Source organism: Alosa pseudoharengus, unplaced genomic scaffold (assembly GCF_046254945.1).
Source record: "Alosa pseudoharengus isolate Yale_2024_CS ecotype anadromous, Long Island Sound unplaced genomic scaffold, YU_APseudo_1.1 YU_APseudo_1.1_scf_19, whole genome shotgun sequence".
NCBI lineage: Eukaryota > Metazoa > Chordata > Actinopteri > Clupeiformes > Clupeidae > Alosa > Alosa pseudoharengus.
The window spans coordinates 27,310,443-27,329,455 of NW_027468657.1; the positions used below are offsets into that span (position 1 = coordinate 27,310,443).

Below are 19,013 nucleotides of genomic sequence, written 5' to 3' on the forward strand. Positions count from 1 at the left end.
TTACCGTAAATGAGGAAAGACAAGCGTAGCGACACATAATTTGACAAAGAAAACGATGGCTTAAGTACTATGACCATAGGTTTACGAAAACGTGTTTTTCATAATTATAGCATCATCTAAATGAATATTAGGGTTTTGTCATTTTTTAAAAAGGTTATGAATATTAGGCTTTTTTTTTTCTTTTCATTTTTTAAAAAATCTTGTTCACTTGATATTCTATAATATACGGTATTTATACAACTTTTTGACCTGACATTATGTAAGCTGGTAACCGTGGTGCTAACACAACATAGCTGTAGTATTTTTTTATTTATCGACCATCTGATGAGATGGTCCAGCTTTGTAATAAATTATTGCCCACTTTTGCATGCATTCTTTCTAAGCAAAAGTATGCACTTAGCGGGCTGTCATCGAGGGCATTGCGCCCCTTCTCGTGTTTCGGTAAGCAGTTCCAGCTTCACAATGAACAGCCGGCGAGTTCTGTATTGCCAGGGAAAGTGGACCGGTTTGGTGGTGTGACTGTCCGTGATTTCCCACCGGACATCAGTGAAGCTGCCTTCAGCAGTCTTCTCAACGGCAAGTCAAATTTAGGAGCAATTTGTTTGTTGTTGTTGGGTAGGCTAGCTATTTATTGGAAGACATTTCGCCATATATTATCGATGATCTTAATCAGTAGCCTACTCTTGCAACACAATCATAACAACGACCATAATCACATAGCTATTGCTTGTGGGACACTATACCAATACTTTACACGTTAACAGTGATTTCTGCTCTATCCTGTAGTCTTCAAACTGAGTATAGCCAGCCAGAGATCAAGTTCACCTTGGCACCAAGTGAGATAACAGAAGCTGAGCTAGAGCTCAAAGCATCCTTTTTTTCACAGTGCTGTCTGTGATCTTCACCCTACAGTCTGTGCTTTGCACTGACACATGCATTAACTACATGGGCTACACCTATGGCTGGAGGAGCACTGAGAAGGCATCCTTTTTTCACAATGCTGTCAACTGTCCCCATTGCATAGCCTGACTTAGTCAGCCACTCATGCAACAGCAGCCTAGTTTAACGGAATACAAATCATCCACATTCTTAAAAGTAGCTTAAAGTTATGTAACATGGGGCAATTATTTTATTTGGGATGATGTGCTGTAAATTTCCTTGTGGCTGGAGTTAACCCACAATCACTAAATCCAGCCACTGCTTTGCATGGTAACAGATTCTTTGGCTTCATGGAGGGGAGAGGGCAAGATTGCCGTATGGCTTCACATACCCATCTCTCTCAGCCGACTGGCGTCTGCAGCAGCTACACACGGGTTCACCTTCCACCATGCCCGCAACGACCAGGCTGTACTCTGCCTGTGGATGGGGGAGGGAGAGAGTCGTCTGCCTGGGTTTGCCACTCACCAAGTCGGGGTAGCAGGTAAGCCGTCATGCAGAGAAGCAGCTCGGGTTTGAAGGCCTCCAGAAATAAAGTTTTGTTTTTTTCTGGTGTGTGTGCGCGTGCGTGTTTGAGTATGTGTTGAGTATCTTTTTTTTTTTCCTGCCCTGATGACCAGCCATTGAACCCATCCTGCAGCATGTGCAGACCTTTCCCCTTGTTATGAGTCATGACAGAGTTGGTGCGCCTCTGGCAGAATCATTCTTCGTCGCACAACCACAACCTGCCAATTCACACTGAGAGTCAAATCCAGAATTACAGGAGATCCAGTTCATTTGACCCGAGTCATAAATCCCTGAGCTGCTGTGCAAGGTAGAGTAGTATGATCAGCTCCATCATATTCAGGGGTCAGGATTAAATGGCTGCATTAAATGCAGAGGTGCAGGGGTGCACTACATGGCTCCTTGTCAGAATCTCACACTTTCACACTGACCTTTGCCAACCATCTTAACTTTTCCACTGAAAAAGGGACCTGTCAGCTAGATGGGAGAGGAGAGACTGAATGGTTTCCTATTTAGATCATTTAAAACAGCATATGTCATAATTCTCAGTACAAATGTCCCTTACATATTCTTCATTGAAGCATTTAAATTTCAGGTTTTTCACTCAGTGCCGATAGCTGGACATAGCTTTTCATTGTAACAAATATGCTATATGTACTCAGCAGTGGGTTTTTCGGCCTTCTCAAAAATCAACTTTGGTCAACATGAATGGGTGTAGAAAGCTATGGGGAAGATGATTGGTTCTGGACATGAGCCCTCAGAAAAATCTGCAGTCCTAGGTTTAGCCAGCAGAGGGCAAATTGAGATTTTTTTTGGGATCCAACACAAATATTCCTGAATGAACCAGTTCGGGCATGTCGGAGCATGTCTGTCCAGGAGATTTGTCCAGGATGTCCAAATTCGGTCCACAGGGGCCACGGGGTCTTCTGGTTTGGATCTTGCATTCTTCTGAAGGATCATCATTACTGAAAGAGATTACCTCACCTTGTTCATCTGGGGGATGGATTGTGTAATTTGTGAATATTGAGCGCAAGTGTGGTTTTAGTTGGTTTACCACCATTCCATAATCCGGGAACATGTTTTGGACAATTGTTGCCACTAACAGAGAGCTGAAATGCCACCATGTTCAAGCTTCACCCGTGGTGAGGCAGAGAAATTATTTGAAGTTGCCAATAACATGGCATCTATACTGACATCTACACTGATGCAGATATAAAGGAGTGACGATGTGGATGTAGTACTGTTAACAATCCTTATGTTAGAGGCAGGAAGTATTAATTAAAGTGTTGTTAACCTTTTATTAACCTCTTAAAGGTATTGTGACGATTAACAGATTATATGAACAACTGTCAGTGTCAATCTGCTGGAAGCTAAAGTCACTCATTGGTCACTCTATGTCCCTCTTCAACACCATCATTTGTCATTTAGTAGTCCATGTCATCTTCTGGACAGGTGGTAGAAGGCCTCCCACATTAACATAGTCTTGCTGGGGAATAACATGCTTTCAGCTAAATCTCTGTAGAATGAATAGCCTATGTATGGTCTTTTAATGGGCCCCCATGGAGAAATAAGGGTGCTGGACATTCCTTAGAGAACAGCATAATGGCATATAATGGCATAATGGAGGTCTTTCATATAGCATGGACTTCTTAGAATTTGGTGTGGTTCTCTGGTGAGGCTGTGGTGAAACAGTATGTCTTGTCTTCTATCAGTGCTTTGGGGCACTGGGGTCAGAAGTTGATTGAACCTTTCTCATTTCGAGATCTCATTTGTTGAACTTGTCTGTGTATAGCACTATACTTCCCCTTCAGTAACTGAGTGTGTTATTTTTAGTGGTGCTTTATAGGCGGCACGCTGTTTGTTTTAGTCATTTCCCTTAACAATTGTAACATAAGCGGCCTTGCGTAAAGCAGCACCAGTGGGATGATGACAGTCTCCTTGGCGAGCCAGCTGGACTCCTTCAGCAAAGTAGGTCATTTAAATACGGGACTCTCCTGCAGCCATTTTTCTGGGAAGTATTTGTTTCACCAGCATTTTGCAATACCTATGATTCATGATATTTTGATTACAAGCACAAATAATCACGTTGGATTCGCCTCTTGCAATTGAGATGTTGATTGAATGTCGTTTATCACATTCAGTTCATTTCTCTGCTCCGTAGAGGGTTGAGCCCCTGACCTTCTGTGGGTGTTGTTGGCAGGACGCTCATAACACTGAAGCGGCAGGAGTTACACAGGCTTTCGAAAATGACAGTACTTGAACTCTACTGAGAGTTCACCCAAAGGCTCCCCCTCCCTCCTCGTGCATTTGTGTGTGTTTGTGTGTACAGTACGCGTGTGACTTAGGGACTCACTGTCAGCTGTTGCAGACTGTCCCTCTCAGCGACCTACAGATCCTATTGGTGTCAGTTGCATCTTAACTTCATCCCACAGGAAGTGAGCCACAAGCAAAAGGCTTCACGGCAAAGGAAGTTGGGGCGGAAGGCTGGCTAACGTTCCCGCACGGGCCACCATAATGACAGGCTGTGAACGTGTCGCGATATACAGTGGCCGGTGGCACGGATGACTGCATCGATTTCCATCGGAGGGGCCAAGAAGGGCAGAGAGGGCCAAGTGACAGAGAGAGGGCTACCCAGCATCCTGACCCCTCTATGCCCCACCCTGTACTGTGTGTGTGTGTGTGTGTGTGACAGAGAGAAAGAAACAGAGAGGGGGATAATGAAGTTCACTCTCTCTGAAGCCATGCCCTAAAAAAACTCACACACTGATTCATAAAATCACTAAAGAAGGAAAAAAACATAAAAAAACATAACAACTATCGAAGACATGCTTTTGGTCGCCTCCTCATCCGGCCTAGCCTGCCGTGAGAGACAGCAAATATTTCACAACAGTGGCTCAGTGACTCAGCCCGGCCGCCCACCTTCCACCATGGCAACGCTGACATCGACACTTGACGCCGACGCAGGCACTGACACTGACCAGACCGAGTGGAATACTGAGAGGCTGAGGGGGAGTCTTACCGTTTACATGCAGGACAGAGGGAGCTATATCGTTTACAGAATATGAAACATAATCCTCATCCAAGGCTTAGTGTTTAAAGGTGCTTGTATGATGAATGTTTTGAATAACCTAAACAGAAACAGACTGTGTGTTTCATTTAGGTTAGGATTCACTATTTTGCTGCCTTTGGCTGGCGAGCTGTGGTTTGGTCAGACGGTTTCTGATGAATGACCTGATGGGACTCCATTACATTCATTTATTTCACACCTATCCAGCACACAGCATAGTTCCTCTCATTAGTATATGTGATGCTGCTTGGATACTGCATCCATTGCCTTGATGATGCTGGTATCTTGTTGCACCAGTTAAGTTACAGGAAAAAGATCAAGACACCCATATTATCACCCAGAGAGAAGGAATACTCTTTTCTGATTGACTGGTAGGGTGTTTATTATTTCTGAATAATGGGACATCTATGAAGTAGATCAGGGAAAAAAAGTGAATTGCCATTCCATATCAATGCTTATTAAATGGTAACTATAGCAACCATTGGAAACAACGGTTGAGCCTGGAAGCAGGCTTAGCAACAATGCAATCAGCTGTAAACAAGCTGAGCCTTTTGAGTGCTATAAAGGCATGCCTATTGCCTATAATGGCAACTGGGGGATAAGCAGGATAACGGCCTTCGAGATGTCCTGATATACGTAATTAATGGCTCTGCCTCCGCCTCGTCCATTAATTCCGTATATCGGGACACCTCAGCGGACGTCATCCCTTACTTGTATTCCAGACCTAAGAGTTATTTGCCACATACCTGTGTGTGTGTGAGAGAGAGAGAGAGAGAGAGAGAGAGAGAGCAGGGGCGTCGGACTGTGGGTAAAACCAGTACTGATTACAAGGACCCCAAGGGAAGGGAGGGCCCTTGAAAAGTCTGGAATATATTTAATTATATTTATTATGGGGCCCATCAGGACTGCCTATGCATAGGGCCCAGGATCTTGTGCTACGCCCCTGTGTGTGTGTGTGAGAGAGAGAGAGAGAGAGAGAGAGAGAGAGAGGAGGTGGTGAGAGGATAGAGAGAGAGAGAGAGTCTCTTTTGACTCCCTGTTGTTGAACATGTTTTACATGATGTGCTCACGATGTGTTCACCAATGCATAATGTGACAGTTTTTTGTCCTCCCAATCTTGGCAGGTTCTAGGAGTGATCACTCCACATGGGTCACTTTAACAAGAACTTGCTTTAACTTCAGGCTCTTCCAGACCCGCTAATCATATCTCTATCCAGAGGCTTAGGCTTGATTGCCTGGAAGCTGTTATGCTGACATTTCCATAAAAACCAAGGAACTGATTCATTGCAATGATTACGTTTAAAATAAGTCTCTTGCCCTTCCTCTGTCCCAAGGAGTGTGCATGTGTGTGTGCGTTTTCGTGCGTGTGTGTGTGTCTCTGTGTGTGTGTGTGTGTGTGTGTGTGTGTGTGTGTGTGTGTACGTGTACGTGTGTACTTACTTAATTTTGTGACTTATCTTTGTTACCCAAGGTGCCGTTGTTGATGAGTCCAAAGGGAAGGTCTTAGTCGTCCAAGACAAGAACAAGGTAGAGTGTTTTGATTTAAAGTATTCCAATGAACCTTTCCTTCCCTTCACACTGACCACCACCACATAGGAGGAGAAATGTTAGACTGACAAGTAACTGCTATAAGATGGTCACCTGCCTAAGATACATGAATTCACAGCTGGGTCATTCCGTGTCAAATCACCCAGTGGCTGGCAGGTCACCCTCTCCCAAAAAATCTGAAAAAAATCACAGGTGTTTGTAGACCAAACCTATGCATAGATCTTAAATAGTATATCTGTATCACTAATGGTTCCAAAACTACAGCCCTTTGAAGTTTCAAGTCATTTTAAGCATCGTGGTGAACAATCCTTTTTGTTCAACTTCCAACATTATTGGCTCTTTTGGTATTTCACACACATTAGTGAAACTATGTGAATAGAAGTACATTTTCCTGTTGAATTAAACAATCCAATCAAATCAGGTGTATCTTGTGTAATTTCCCCTCTGCAAAGCTCTGAAAATGGCTATAAATTCATTATGTGAAAAAACATCACCACCTTTGAGGGCTTGTCATTCAAAAAGTATGTGACACAAATTCATCAGATTTTTTTCCCACTCATGTATGGATTATAAGGTCATGTCCATGCATTAACTTTGGTTGTTAACATGATCATATTGTCAGAGCATTTTTATTAAATTGCCTAAATAGCCTGTTTTCATCTTCCAATTTCACCACGTGGACAGTTAACAGGATTTTTTTAAATTTTACCATATATCATTCTGTATGTGAGGATCATCTGCCCAAAATTTGGGCTTGTTGCTGAGTTACTTCATTGAGATAAGATTTTTTACAAATATTGTCTATAAATCCACTGAATTTGTACTTTATCTGCAGTACCACTTTGCACCACATGTGGTGCTCTTTTAATTCAATGGAAGTCAATGGAAGAGTAAGAGAGTCACTTGTTTGCTGCACATATCCAATCTAAACACACAGTTTATGGTTCATATGGTTCAAGTAAAAAGGGGGTTCTAAAATTCAGTGCATTGTCAGATGCAGAAAAATCAATACTAAAGATTTATCATCTTTTTACAAATGCCTCTTGGATCCACGAGTCCTCAAACCTTGTTATGAATACTTGTGATGGAAACACACATGGTCATCTTCATCAAGTGAAATACCTTGATGAACTGAATTTTAGAAACCTATTGTTTGATTGTTTGTTAAAGCACTGATCTCCATCTTGATGCTCTTTGTCTATGTATCACAGAGGACTGCATCCCAAGTATATGACGATGAATATAGACTTTGCCTAACCAGCTGGCTAAAAATTAATAAAGTGCTCACATAGGCACTGGTAGGTTGAAGCTGGTGTAGAAAACTCATTACAAAGATGGTAATTATGCTAAATCCTCTTGCTGCATGTATGATGACCAGTCAGTCTTATGTGTGTATAATTTACTTGATCAGTTTATTTTCTCTAAATAAGATTTATGTATGAGTAGTATGTTCATGTTGCAATAATTATTTGGACCAATTCAACTATGAACCATAAACTGTGTGTTTAGATTGGATATGTGCAGCAAACAAGTGACTCTCTTACCCTTCCATTGACTTCCATTGTATTAAAAGAGCACCACATGTGGTGCAAAGTGGTACTGCAGATCCAGTACAAATTCAGTGGATTTATAGACAATATTTAAAAAAAATCTTATCTCAATGAAGAAACTCAGCAACAAGCCCAAATTTTGGGCAGATGATCCTCACATACAGAATGATATATGGTAAAATTAAAAAAAATCCAGTTAACTGTCCACGTGGTGAAATGAGAAGATGAAAACAGGCTTTTTGAAAATCAAGCCCAATTTTTAAAAAAATGCTCTGAAAATATGAAAATGATAACAACCAAAGTTAATGCATGGACAGGACCTTATAATACATATATGTGTAGGAAAAAAATCTGATGAATTTGTGTCACATACTTTTTGAATGAGAAGCCCTCAAAGGTGATGATGTCTTTTCACATTATGAATTTATAGCCATTTTCAGAGCTTTGCAGAGGGGAAAGTATACAAGATACGTCTGATCCGATTGGATTTTTTAATTCAACAGGAAAATGTACTTCTATTCACATAGTTTCACTAATGTGTGTGAAATACCAAAAGAGCCAATAATGCTGGAAGTTGAACAAAAAGGATTGTTCACCACAATGCTTAAAATGACTTGAAGTTTCAAAGGGCTGTAGTTTTGCAACGATTAGTTATACAGATATACTATTTAAGATCTATGCATGGATTTGGTCTACAAACACCTGTGATTTTTTTCAGATTTTTTCGGAGAGGGTCACCTGCCAAATTGCGCTGAAATTGGGTGATTTCACACGGAATGACCCAGCTGGAACAACCACCTAATATTGAGGGCCTGTGTTATCTTTAAACTACTGATTGAAAAAATGCAATACCAACTAGAAAAGGTTTTCCCATTGGAGATGTGTTCAAAGATATGACTATTAATTTCCAAGATGTTCATGTAAATCTTTTCATGACATTCACATACAACTTTCAGTCACATTCACCCCATACACCCCTACTCCTCTTTTACATCGGCAACACGTGAATACCGTGATTACTAATACGAGAGTCATCCTCCGACCTGAATCTAAAACAGGAATTTCAAATTTCGTGAAAATTGAAAACCTCTGTGGCACAGATTAAGTCCTTTAGTACACCTGCCAAGAGGATCTGAGTAATACGTGAAGAATGTCCATCTAGGTCTCTAAACAGGCCGGGCTTGTTACCTCCCACTCCTGCTTAATGGCCATCATTAAGTGTGTTTGTTTAAGCCATGCTCACTAACCTCCCTGTCTGACATGTCTCTCTGGCTGACTTATGTAGTTCAGTGCTTTACTTAGAAATATGTGACATGGTCCGTGTTAATAATCGCCTTTTAATTATGGATTAACTTTGGTTAGATGTTCTCGATCACTTCTCATATGAAAGGGCTTAGCGTTCACGGATGTTCATTCATGAATAAATCATTCACCAGCCATCCCCTCCAATTCTCCTCTGAAACATTAAACTCCAAGTAACTCCAAGTACATTCCACTAGCATTTCAACTACATTGTTTGCTGTGTCCCAAGAACCTTAATAGCATGGTTTTAGATGGACCATCTTTTCTCTGAAGGGGGTTTTAAGTTACTGAATTTTTCCTCTGTTTTCTAATGTTATGTTCCCAATAATTCAGGAATTTGAATTTTTTCAGACCTGAAATTGAGCTTTTGTGGTAGTAGTGCTGCAGGATGTGGGATGTTTAGAACATCAAACCTCAATCCCATCTGTATGGGATCATTAACAAATCTATGCATCATCAGTGCTGATGTGATATTTTTTTCCCACCAACATCCAGTGATTGTAGTTTTCAAGTGAGATTCCATAGTTTATGAAACCTTTTTTGACTTGTGTCTCTGTAAAATCCATCTGTGCTTCCAAAGTGCTCCAGCGCTCTTGCTGACGATCCAACGTGGTATCTTTCCTCCAACTCAACTCCCATAAATCACAGGGGTCTCTTGGCATCGGTGTGATTCTTTCAGTTCTATTATTTACAGACTAGTTAAAACCATTATGTGTACCCCCAACCCCCATTCCACTTTGGTTTGGAAGCGTCTTCATTTTCAGAAGTGGTGGCCGCTGTTCTTTGGAAATGAGGTTTTATCTCTCCTTTCCTCCCCAACTCAATCCCCTCTTCCTTGCCAGACGCCAGTTCCTCTATTATCACTTACTGGAAGGGGGCCCCGTGCGTCCATTTTGGCTCTGTACCATCACCACTGTTGGCCAGTTTCCGTGTGGTAACTTATTCCAGGTTTATATTGGTGCAAACCAAAAGTGAGCCGCGTGAGATGGACCCAGCTATTATCTCTGTGTGAGGAGAGCGGAAACTTTGTTTTGCGGGTGCAATCGCTCAGAGATGTGTGTAACCGAAGCGTAGGCAGCACAACAATGACGTGTATCTCTCAAATTTGAAGTTGAAATTGGCCCCCAGAAAATGTTCTAAGTATTCTAAAATGGCTAATCCCATAACAAAAGAATTAAAATAGTGATATCTGGTGTTGTTAGAGTGGCATCCTATCATTGTTACTAATGTCTATGTTAGAGCACAAGAAAACAAGCATGTAAATACATAATCGTCTGAGAAACTCAAACAATGTAACACTGTTAGATTTCACTAGAAATGTTCTTGGACTGAGCACCAAAGGAGAGGGGATGTGCTGACTCTCTCCCATCCCCCACCATTCCAGCCTCAGTTGCTCTGCCACTCCATAATGCTCTCCAGATTGCTGCCCTGTAGCTACATGCACGGCGTGTTTGACTGCAAAGCCTTTCGTCTGAGTTCCAAGCCCACTCAGCCAACTGTAGCAGTCTCTTGAAAGGTGTCACAGTGTTAAAATCATCAGTCATTGGTCAGGACGTAAAGATTTTCCTAAACACTTTTTGTATGTAACTTAAACTTGTACCTGTCTCTTTCCAGTCATTGGTCAGGACGTAGAGATTTTCCTAAACACCTTTTGTATGTAACTTAAACTTATACCTGTCTCTTTCCAGTCATCTGAAATGACTTTTTTTAGACTCCCCTGACCTATGTGAGTATACTCAGTAATACCATCACTCAAAGATGTAGATGTCAGTCTTTATTGTACACATAAAATATGTTCAGAAAAATAGCATTCTTTTAATGTTGACAAGGTTTAAACATGTTACAAGGTTAGATTCTTTGTAGTTCTGAAAATTGCATAAATGGCATTACATTTCATAAAATAAAGCTTATTAAATATTTTTTTAAAATCTTCCAAAGGAGAAAACTGAAAGTGTAGCTTTCAAATACTGTTGTCAATTCCAAAACTATACAAGTAAAAATCTATGTTATAATTTAGAACTAGCAGCATTTTGTCTGTTTATAAATAACAGTAAAGAAAGATTAATCATGATGTGGAACTCAGTAGATTCTTAAGTTCATTTAATTGGCTTTACAGCATAGGCCTACTCACAAGGAAATCTAATACAATTAAGTGTTAGCTCTTCTCTATAGGAAGTAGGCAAGCTATAGATAACATGATACAAAACATTGTTTCAGAGATATGTGGCATTGTTGAGATGGACTATGAAGTATGCCTTTGACATTCAGATGTTATGCTTTGTTATTCTTTTCAGACAAAAAATGCCTGGAAGTTTCCTGGGGGCCTTTCCGATCCAGGGGAAAACATTGGTAAGTACCTTTCTTCCACATACTGGAGATAATTTCCTCAGCAGTCACACATGGCAAAATGTTTTAAAAAAAATTGTATTCTAACAGAACAGTACTGTGTTCATCTTGTCAAGAACTCAAACTTCTGGAAGCTGCTCTCTATTCACTCTATACATTGCTGAAATGTGGACTTACCGTGGAATTGCTTGTGGGGAATGCTAAATTGCTCAGCAGTTTGGTCAGATGTTAGCAATGTGCTAAGCCAATGGCTTCCTCTTTAGTGGGATATGGAAAAGCTTGTTCCTTGTTGTACCAAAGTATTGTTAGCTTGTTAAATTCTGTTTTTCAGATTTTTAGAATCCACCTATCACCAGTCATTCTCTTCTGGCTTTAAACCCATATATTTATGGTTTATGGTTTAAAACCCTATATTCAGTTGATTTGGCATAAAAAACGATTTTTTGGCATAATCACTTCAAATGAAAAGATCCTGTTGTTATCCTATGCAAAATTGCATTTAATGCTAACAAACAATTTTTTAGCAAACAATACTCTTAAAATATACATTCAAGTATTGAAATGTTAAAATGTTAAAACTAGTAATAATGAGTTGACAGTCTCTTTCTGTTAATATTTACAATCATTCCAAAGCAGCTTTAAGATATAACTATTGAAATATGCCTAAGAAGCATTTCATTATAATGATAAGCAAAGCCATGAAACTTCTCTTGTATTAAAAAAATAACTCACCAACTTACAGTAACTTTGTAGCCACAGAAAACATTCAACTAAAACAATTTCTAAATACAGAAGAAAATAATTGATGAATGAATTGATGTTTAACCACCTCCTGTGTATCCATACTGTACGTTTTCATATCCAGGAGTATAGTAGTGAAAACACAACAGCATCTTTTCTAATTGGGGAGTAACTAGTGGAGAGGTGGAGTCAGCGATGCAAATTCAGAACAGTTTTGTAAGATCTGATGACAATCTCATCACAGCACCTATCTATGCAATAAGACAAAACTCAACCATTAAAATGATGATGAATATCACAAAATGGCCTCCCTAGATCCAGCAAATCAGGGCAATCAGTCTTGCCCATCAATCTTGTCTTAATCAAGGCAATAGGGGTGTATGGCTAGTGGCCTGGCATTGGGATCCACTCACTGAGAGTAATGAAAAAGGGGGTGTCTCATCGTTTTGACTTTCAGAATGGTTGTCTGATGCTAACTTTAACTGTAGTCATCAAATAGGGATTTATTTATTTATTTATACGAAAAATGACATTTGTACACTTCTGTCAATAAAGAATTTCAGTCAATCGATTAATTACTCCATTCTTATTTGCCTGTTTCGTAAGGTGTAACGGCCGTCCGTGAGGTTTTCGAGGAGACCGGGGTGCGAGCCGAATTCCGCTCCCTCCTGAGCATCCGGCAACAGCACAACCACCCGGGCGCCTTCGGCATGTCCGACATGTACCTCATCTGCCGCCTGAGCCCCCTGACCTACGACATCAACTTCTGCACCCAGGAGTGCCTGCGCTGCGAGTGGCTGGACCTGGCCGAACTGGCCAAGACCTCCGCCACCACCCCCATCACCAGCCGCATCGCCCGGCTCCTCCTCCACGGACTCCAGCATGGCTTCCACCACATCGACCTCGTTGTGGAGGAACTGCCTGCCGTGTATTCTGGAATGTTCTACCAGCTTTACCACAGGCAGCTACCAGAGCTCACCAAGCAAGCCTGATGGCCGTATACCCACAGGGCACAACCAAACCAAACCACACCGCACATCAGCTGTACTTGAAGGGCTGACCGGTGGGCGGATTTTCACACCAGGCCGCGGTGTAGGCACAGACGGTTATGAACTGTTACTATAATAAGGGATGGGGTGTTACTGGGGTGATAATCACTGGACAGGATATTACTCATACTGAACCACATGCCCTCTCACTTGTGGTAATTCTGCACATGAATCAAAGGTTAATATGAGGATGATCATCAGGCTAATATGAGCTGGATCATCCCAGCAATACTGGGGGAGGGGGGGTTATTTATGATGTTATTAAAATGCCAAAAAGTGTCTATGCTGAATAGCAAACAACAATTTGCTATGCTGAAGTTAGGTCTGTATTGTAAATTAGGTCTGTATTTAACCAGTGTTAAATAAAGTTGGACCCCTATGAAATACCAACATGAATTTTAAACTATCTGTGTAGTGTAAGTAGTTCTCTCTTTCTGTCACTCTCTCATTCTTTACAACCTAATATTGTTACAAGCATTCATATTAAGAGAATGGTGAACCATTCAGACTATATCAAAATACACCATTCTATAGTAATCAAGCAGCCATAGTTAGACTCACATTTTGTTATTGTAGTGACATTCCCATTGGTTAAGAACTTCAGCTGCAGGATCAGTCATTACACTGCTGGTCGCACAGACCGTATCTTCAAGTCTTTTTCACATCTCTCAAAAAAAAAAAAACCACACACAAGATCCCTTTTGAGACATTAAGGAGCAGCTCCTAGGTCCGGGGTCCAGATCATTTTTTGGTTGACATTGGCAGGAAGAGAATGGCCTTCTGCCCGAGTCCGGTTTTGGAGCCGAGCTTGAACTGGCCATTCCGTTTCAGTGCCACGTACCAGTCCGGGTACTTCCTGGACCTGTAGGTGTTGTAGTTGTTGGACTCCAGGCGCTCTAAGAAGTAGCACTCGTCTGTCGGTCGTCTCTGAATGGGGTGAAAATGGAATGAGACATCAGAAAGGCCACATTTTACCACAGTATTCCTGCGGCCAAATTCAGAGGTACTTTGGTGCTGAGGAGCACAATCAATGTTAAGCAAGCAAGCAGCAATTATTTAAAAAGAGGAAGTGAAATATATGACGGAAATTGATATCCTATCGTAAATGAAGCTACAGCCTAATAATCAAGAAAAATAATAATAAAAAAAGGTAAAAGTCCAAAGCAGTATAGTTAGAAATATAGTACCTATAATTTATATTGACTCAGTGAAAAGAAAAAAAAACAAGTTTCCTAATGGTGGACTGCCAATACCCCTGAGAGTAAGGCTTCCCAGAACAATGTACGTTTGACTTTGGAAAAACAGAGAAAAGGACCGTGACGCCTGCTGTCTCCTTCACATAAGTAATTCAGGAAATTCCTGAGTGTACTGTTCACTAGCTCTAACACTAGTTCCCTTTATAGATGCTGTTGGCCACTTATTTGTCTTTTTTTATCATCAATATAGCTTACAGATGCACTGCTGAACATAAGGTGTGCTCTGCTGCACCATGTTTGTCAAGAGTATATTTGTTGATTCATATACTGCCAAAACTGTCAGGAATCGGAGACACTGGAGGACAACAATACTTGTGGTATAAAGAAGTCACCGTGGCAAAAAGAGTTCACCGTGCTAAAGTGCAAACTCACCCACCATGACAAACAATTTCACTTATCTCTCTCAATACTGTGTCAGGCGAGTGGTTGTGTTATTATTATGCAATAGTGTGGGCATTTTGCATCCCTCTCTCCCTTCTGTGTGCTTCATGAATGGAGAAGGGGGGAAAACAGGGAACACACCAAGAAATACACAGCCTAACAATTCTGTGGACAAGGGCGCAAATGGCCGATGACATCAATTGCATCTGGCAAGAGTCTGCGTTGCCATTGGAGACCTCTTTCGATGGCCCACGCCCATTCCAAAAAAGAGTGGTTCCACTGTAGAGGAGTCTGCCGGTGTCTCGGCACTCTGAGTTAAGAGAGGCTCTGACTTTATGGTGAAGGTACCTTAACTTCACTGTGACTGCACTCTAACCTGTGGTCATATTTTCCTGAACGAACAGTTCTTAAATACATGATGAGTCTATAAATAGACATAATTTGGCCTCGGTCGTGTTTAATAGGTAGACCTCGGCGGAAACTTGGCAGTGGCGTCCGTTTCATATCATACCAAAACTTTACCCGACTTGGCCCCACAGTTTGGGTTGATACAAGACACGTTGTGAGAAACAACGACATCATTTTTATCACTTCAGTAAACAGATTTGAACATTTTTAAACATATCATGGGTTTACACTCTCAGCTTCATAACACTAAAAGTCATAGAGAGTAAACTTGATAGGATTCACTTCACAGTTAGTATCACTGTCTAAATAAGGGACTGGACGGACATCTTGGAATCATTCAGTCTGGAATAGCTTATGGCTGGTTATACACTGACAATAAATAAATCCACTTATTTACTCCAAACCTGTAAAAACAAGATCTGATAACGTGTGGCTCGGCATCTCCCAGGAGTGAAATGTGTGTTAACAAGTCCTTCTTCGACTGACCACATCAGTGGAGGTGCCATGTGTGTGTCGGTGGGTGGCCAGGAGCTATTCGTTAAGGCCCCAGAGCAAAAGCTTTGCCCAGGCTTGAAAGGAGTTGTGAGGTAACCCTCAAAACCACAAGACCACATATATGCATCCACTCTGTCTGTCTGACTCACCCATGGGAACTTTATTCAGCACAGAAGGCAGTAGCTGGCCTCATTAACTAACAAGGGGGTATATCGGCCAAGTGAGTATCTAAAACAACCTTGGATTAAAGTTTTAATGAATTTCCAGGGAAATAACCTCATTTCAGAGTTCTTGGACTCCCCCCTGGTGAATTCCAGTCTTGATTAAGCCACTGAGTAACATTGTGCCTGTACTTGCTTGTAAACAGATAATGTGCGCAAAATAATTCAAGTTGTTTTGTTTACAATAAAGCTGCTTCCATTCGGATTACAGTTAATGGCATCCTGTGAGGTGTTATTGTGTTGTGGCATTTGGCGCTGCCTTTCATCACACTCAGCCACTTACCGCTCCAAAGAGCCTTCCGTCTCCGCTCATACCCAGGTAGCGGTTCGCACAAATGCCTTTAATCACCACCTCCCCCACGGTGGTGGCCTGCAGCTGAAGTTTGACTAGAACGTAAAGAAAGAGTAGAGAGAAGAGAATGAGGAAAAGGAAAGACAGAAAAGAAAAACAAGCAGCCAATGAATCACAGTGGCATGCTCCTGTTTCCAACTTTTGAAAGCAATTAGTGGATTATTACTAAAATTGTGTCTGAGTATGACCAGACCATTAACCCTGACTGGACCTGCTTATTAGATTAAATTATAAACATGTAGTTGTAATTGACTCATTAGACTATACATAATTGTACAAAACCACTTTCATTTTCAGTCTTCCAACTAGGACAAAGAAATAATATCCACTAGTCCTTACTTCTTTCTCTTCTTTAGCAACATGTTAAATTGCTGAGTACAGTTAATTACAGGAAGCTAAAAGGACATGTTTTTGACAGCAATGAAACTGTCCAAAGAGCTACAGTAGGTGTCTATAATTATAGATGTAGAGTGTGTGTTGTCTGTATTATACTGTAGCCTACTGAACACTGAAGACATCAACCTTACAAATGATATTAAAAAGGTGCATATCCTAGTTTTCTGAAACCTGACCTGTCCACACAAAAGAGTCTGAATGCAGGCCAACTATACTAATGTGTGTCATAGATCATGCATTCCATCTTAATTGGTTCCACCACGAGAGGAAGGCAGAGGAATCCTCGGAAACATCTGTAGACATCTCTTCATCATCACACACCCACTCCGTCTCAAAGGCTTACACCAGCAGCACGTTCAAAAAATTTGAAAATTCAATTGTGTATTCAACCAAATATGTATGGTGTTTCAAAAACATCACCTCTGTGGGAGAGGTTACAGATAGGAGTGTTTAACTGACCAGTGGAGTTATTTTCTCTGTTGTCCATGCAGTCTAGTACCATTAATGAGCTTGTTACAGCTGTTTTCAGTGCACCTGTTCAATGTCTTAATACGTAGATAATCGAATTCCTACTCCCTAGCTTGAGAACACTTGGGGCCCCTGACCTGTGGTTCATGGGAGAGTATTACAGGACACAGGAGGCAACCTGAGGTCAGAATAGGTCACATGAGGTCAGGGCTACAATCAAGAATAGAGTCCACCTCAAATTACAATCAGCCAAGGACAGGGGGAAGACAGTACAGCTCTCTGAAGCGATATTGCCAATTTGTTTGTATTCAGACCAAATTTGCCAGGACAAAGTGAAAGTGAAATTACACTTTGTTACTTTTTCAATTATTTTGTCATTTTTTTCCAATTATGTAGTTGATACAATGTAAGTCTGATTATACTGATCATATTATACAGATTATAGCCTACTGTGGTAACACCATGGTATAGGGTCTCACTAACTGCCTCGGCAGGAGTTGTTAAACACTGACTGCCATTGCTACTGAGCCCAGAGCACGGAGCTCTGCTCACTGAGAGAGGTTTACATAATGAATGGATGCTCCTCACTGCACACGTAATGGGGGACAGCTTTCCACATGGTGGAAAGTGGAAATGAGTAAATTCATGTTTCCTCACCATTAGCTGTTTGTTCATTCATTTAATTTACCAGCTCAAATGTTATGACATGTTTAAATGTATTTTTGTCCCAGTCTCCTGCAAATTATGTGTCTACCTTGGACATTACTACATGACACAAAAGTAACTAAACAATTTTTGCTTTTTATGATAGAGCTTTAGAAACGTTCTACTATAACTAAGAGTGTGTATACAATGTTAACCCACATAAATGCATTAAAACACTGCATTTTTATCTAATGAGCTCTTTAAACAAAATGTTGTTGTATTTGAACAAGAAAAATAAATGAAAAAAAAAAAAACATCCAGAACATGATTGGCAGGATATATTTATAAGTTTGGGACAGTTTCCCTCGGTGCGTAACGAAAACACTGGATGGAGTGCACTCCAGTGAGTCGGAAAAGTCACATCAGTAGCCCAGGATTAAGTTCCTGTGACACCTAGAATGGTATAAAGAAGCTTTGTCTGGCCCTTTCTCCCTTGGCGCCTCAGAAGGAAACGTGACTACCCAAGAGCACTTACTGTGGGGGTCGCTCTTCTCTCGGATTCCATCCACTCTGCCGTCGGAGTTGATCCGCAAAAAGTAGCCCCCGTTCTTGCAGTAGAGCCTCTTGGGATCCTTGAAGTTCCCTGGCGGGAAGCCTCCGCTGCCTCCGTCGTCCGGGTTCGGCGGCAGGGTGGTGATGTCGCCGGTAGCCATGGCCCCCCCTGCCCTTCTCGGCCTCCCTCTGCCTCTCCCTCTCCCTCTCCCGCTCGGCGCCGCGGCAGCCCCAGAGTGGCCTCCCAGGAGCGGCCTGCGGAGTTGCCTCCGCTGCCTCTGCTCCGGCGGCTGCTGCTGCTGCTCCTCCTCCTCCACCTTCCACTCCTCCGCCTTCCTGCCGCAGAGAGAACCTGATTCCCAGTTAATCAGCCGAGGGTCAGAGAGTCCCTTTGTGAGAGGCGCCCCCTCCTCCACTGCTGCATGCCTTCTGCTCTGCAAGGAGAGCTCTGAAGGCGCTGAGGTGCAGGGCAGTGCAATTGCAATGGAGTGGGCCGGGAGTGGGAGGAACGCCCCAAAAAAACTGTGGATTCGGAGAGAGACCCCTCTGCTTCTTTCTTCTCTCCTTCCTCTGCAGAATGCAATCTGAAAGAGCCGAGAGACAGCTAATGGAGCGCAGGCAGCAGAGTCAGGGTAAAAGGGAGATGCATCTGTCTCCTTCTCGACTCGCCCTCTTTCCACTTCTTCTTCTTCTTCTTCTTGTGCTGAAATGTTTACAGCTGGGCAGCTGGCACGCCTACGAGTAGACTTTCCCCGTGGGCCTCCAGTCCGCATGCGCTTGCCACACACCCTTTCAC

General features: G+C 41.8%; 2 protein-coding genes across 2 annotated transcripts; one reads left to right on the plus strand and one right to left on the minus strand.

Annotated features, from left to right (window-relative positions):
- Positions 1 to 273: 273 nt before the first annotated feature.
- Positions 274 to 13,255, plus strand: nudt6 (nudix (nucleoside diphosphate linked moiety X)-type motif 6). The gene is made up of 5 exons (XM_076292158.1): positions 274 to 576; positions 1,217 to 1,420; positions 5,979 to 6,034; positions 11,202 to 11,256; positions 12,601 to 13,255. The coding sequence occupies exons 1-5, from the start codon at positions 330 to 332 to the stop codon at positions 12,984 to 12,986; spliced, it is 948 nt and encodes a 315-aa protein (XP_076148273.1). The 5' UTR covers positions 274 to 329; the 3' UTR covers positions 12,987 to 13,255.
- A 34-nt stretch (positions 13,256 to 13,289) lies between these two features.
- On the minus strand, positions 13,290 to 18,905 carry fgf2 (fibroblast growth factor 2). Its single transcript, XM_076292159.1, has 3 exons — positions 18,201 to 18,905; positions 16,088 to 16,191; positions 13,290 to 13,970 (listed from the first exon to the last, which is right to left on the minus strand). Exons 1-3 carry the CDS (start codon positions 18,376 to 18,378, stop codon positions 13,785 to 13,787), a joined length of 468 nt encoding a protein of 155 aa, XP_076148274.1. The 5' UTR covers positions 18,379 to 18,905; the 3' UTR covers positions 13,290 to 13,784.
- Between the last annotated feature and the right edge of the window lie 108 nt (positions 18,906 to 19,013).

Bases quoted from the DNA above. Each gene is read 5' to 3' on its own strand.
- nudt6 (XM_076292158.1), top strand. From the start codon at position 330: ATGGTCCAGCTTTGTAATAAATTATTGCCCACTTTTGCATGCATTCTT. The intron at 577-1,216 runs GCAAGTCAAATT...GCATGGTAACAG, and splicing joins CTTCAGCAGTCTTCTCAACG to ATTCTTTGGCTTCATGGAGG. The intron at 6,035-11,201 runs GTAGAGTGTTTT...TATTCTTTTCAG, and splicing joins TCGTCCAAGACAAGAACAAG to ACAAAAAATGCCTGGAAGTT.
- fgf2 (XM_076292159.1), bottom strand. From the start codon at position 18,378: ATGGCTACCGGCGACATCACCACCCTGCCGCCGAACCCGGACGACGGA. The intron at 16,192-18,200 runs GTAAGTGCTCTT...TTTACGTTCTAG, and splicing joins AGAGAAGAGCGACCCCCACA to TCAAACTTCAGCTGCAGGCC. The intron at 13,971-16,087 runs GTAAGTGGCTGA...CACCCCATTCAG, and splicing joins ACGGAAGGCTCTTTGGAGCG to AGACGACCGACAGACGAGTG.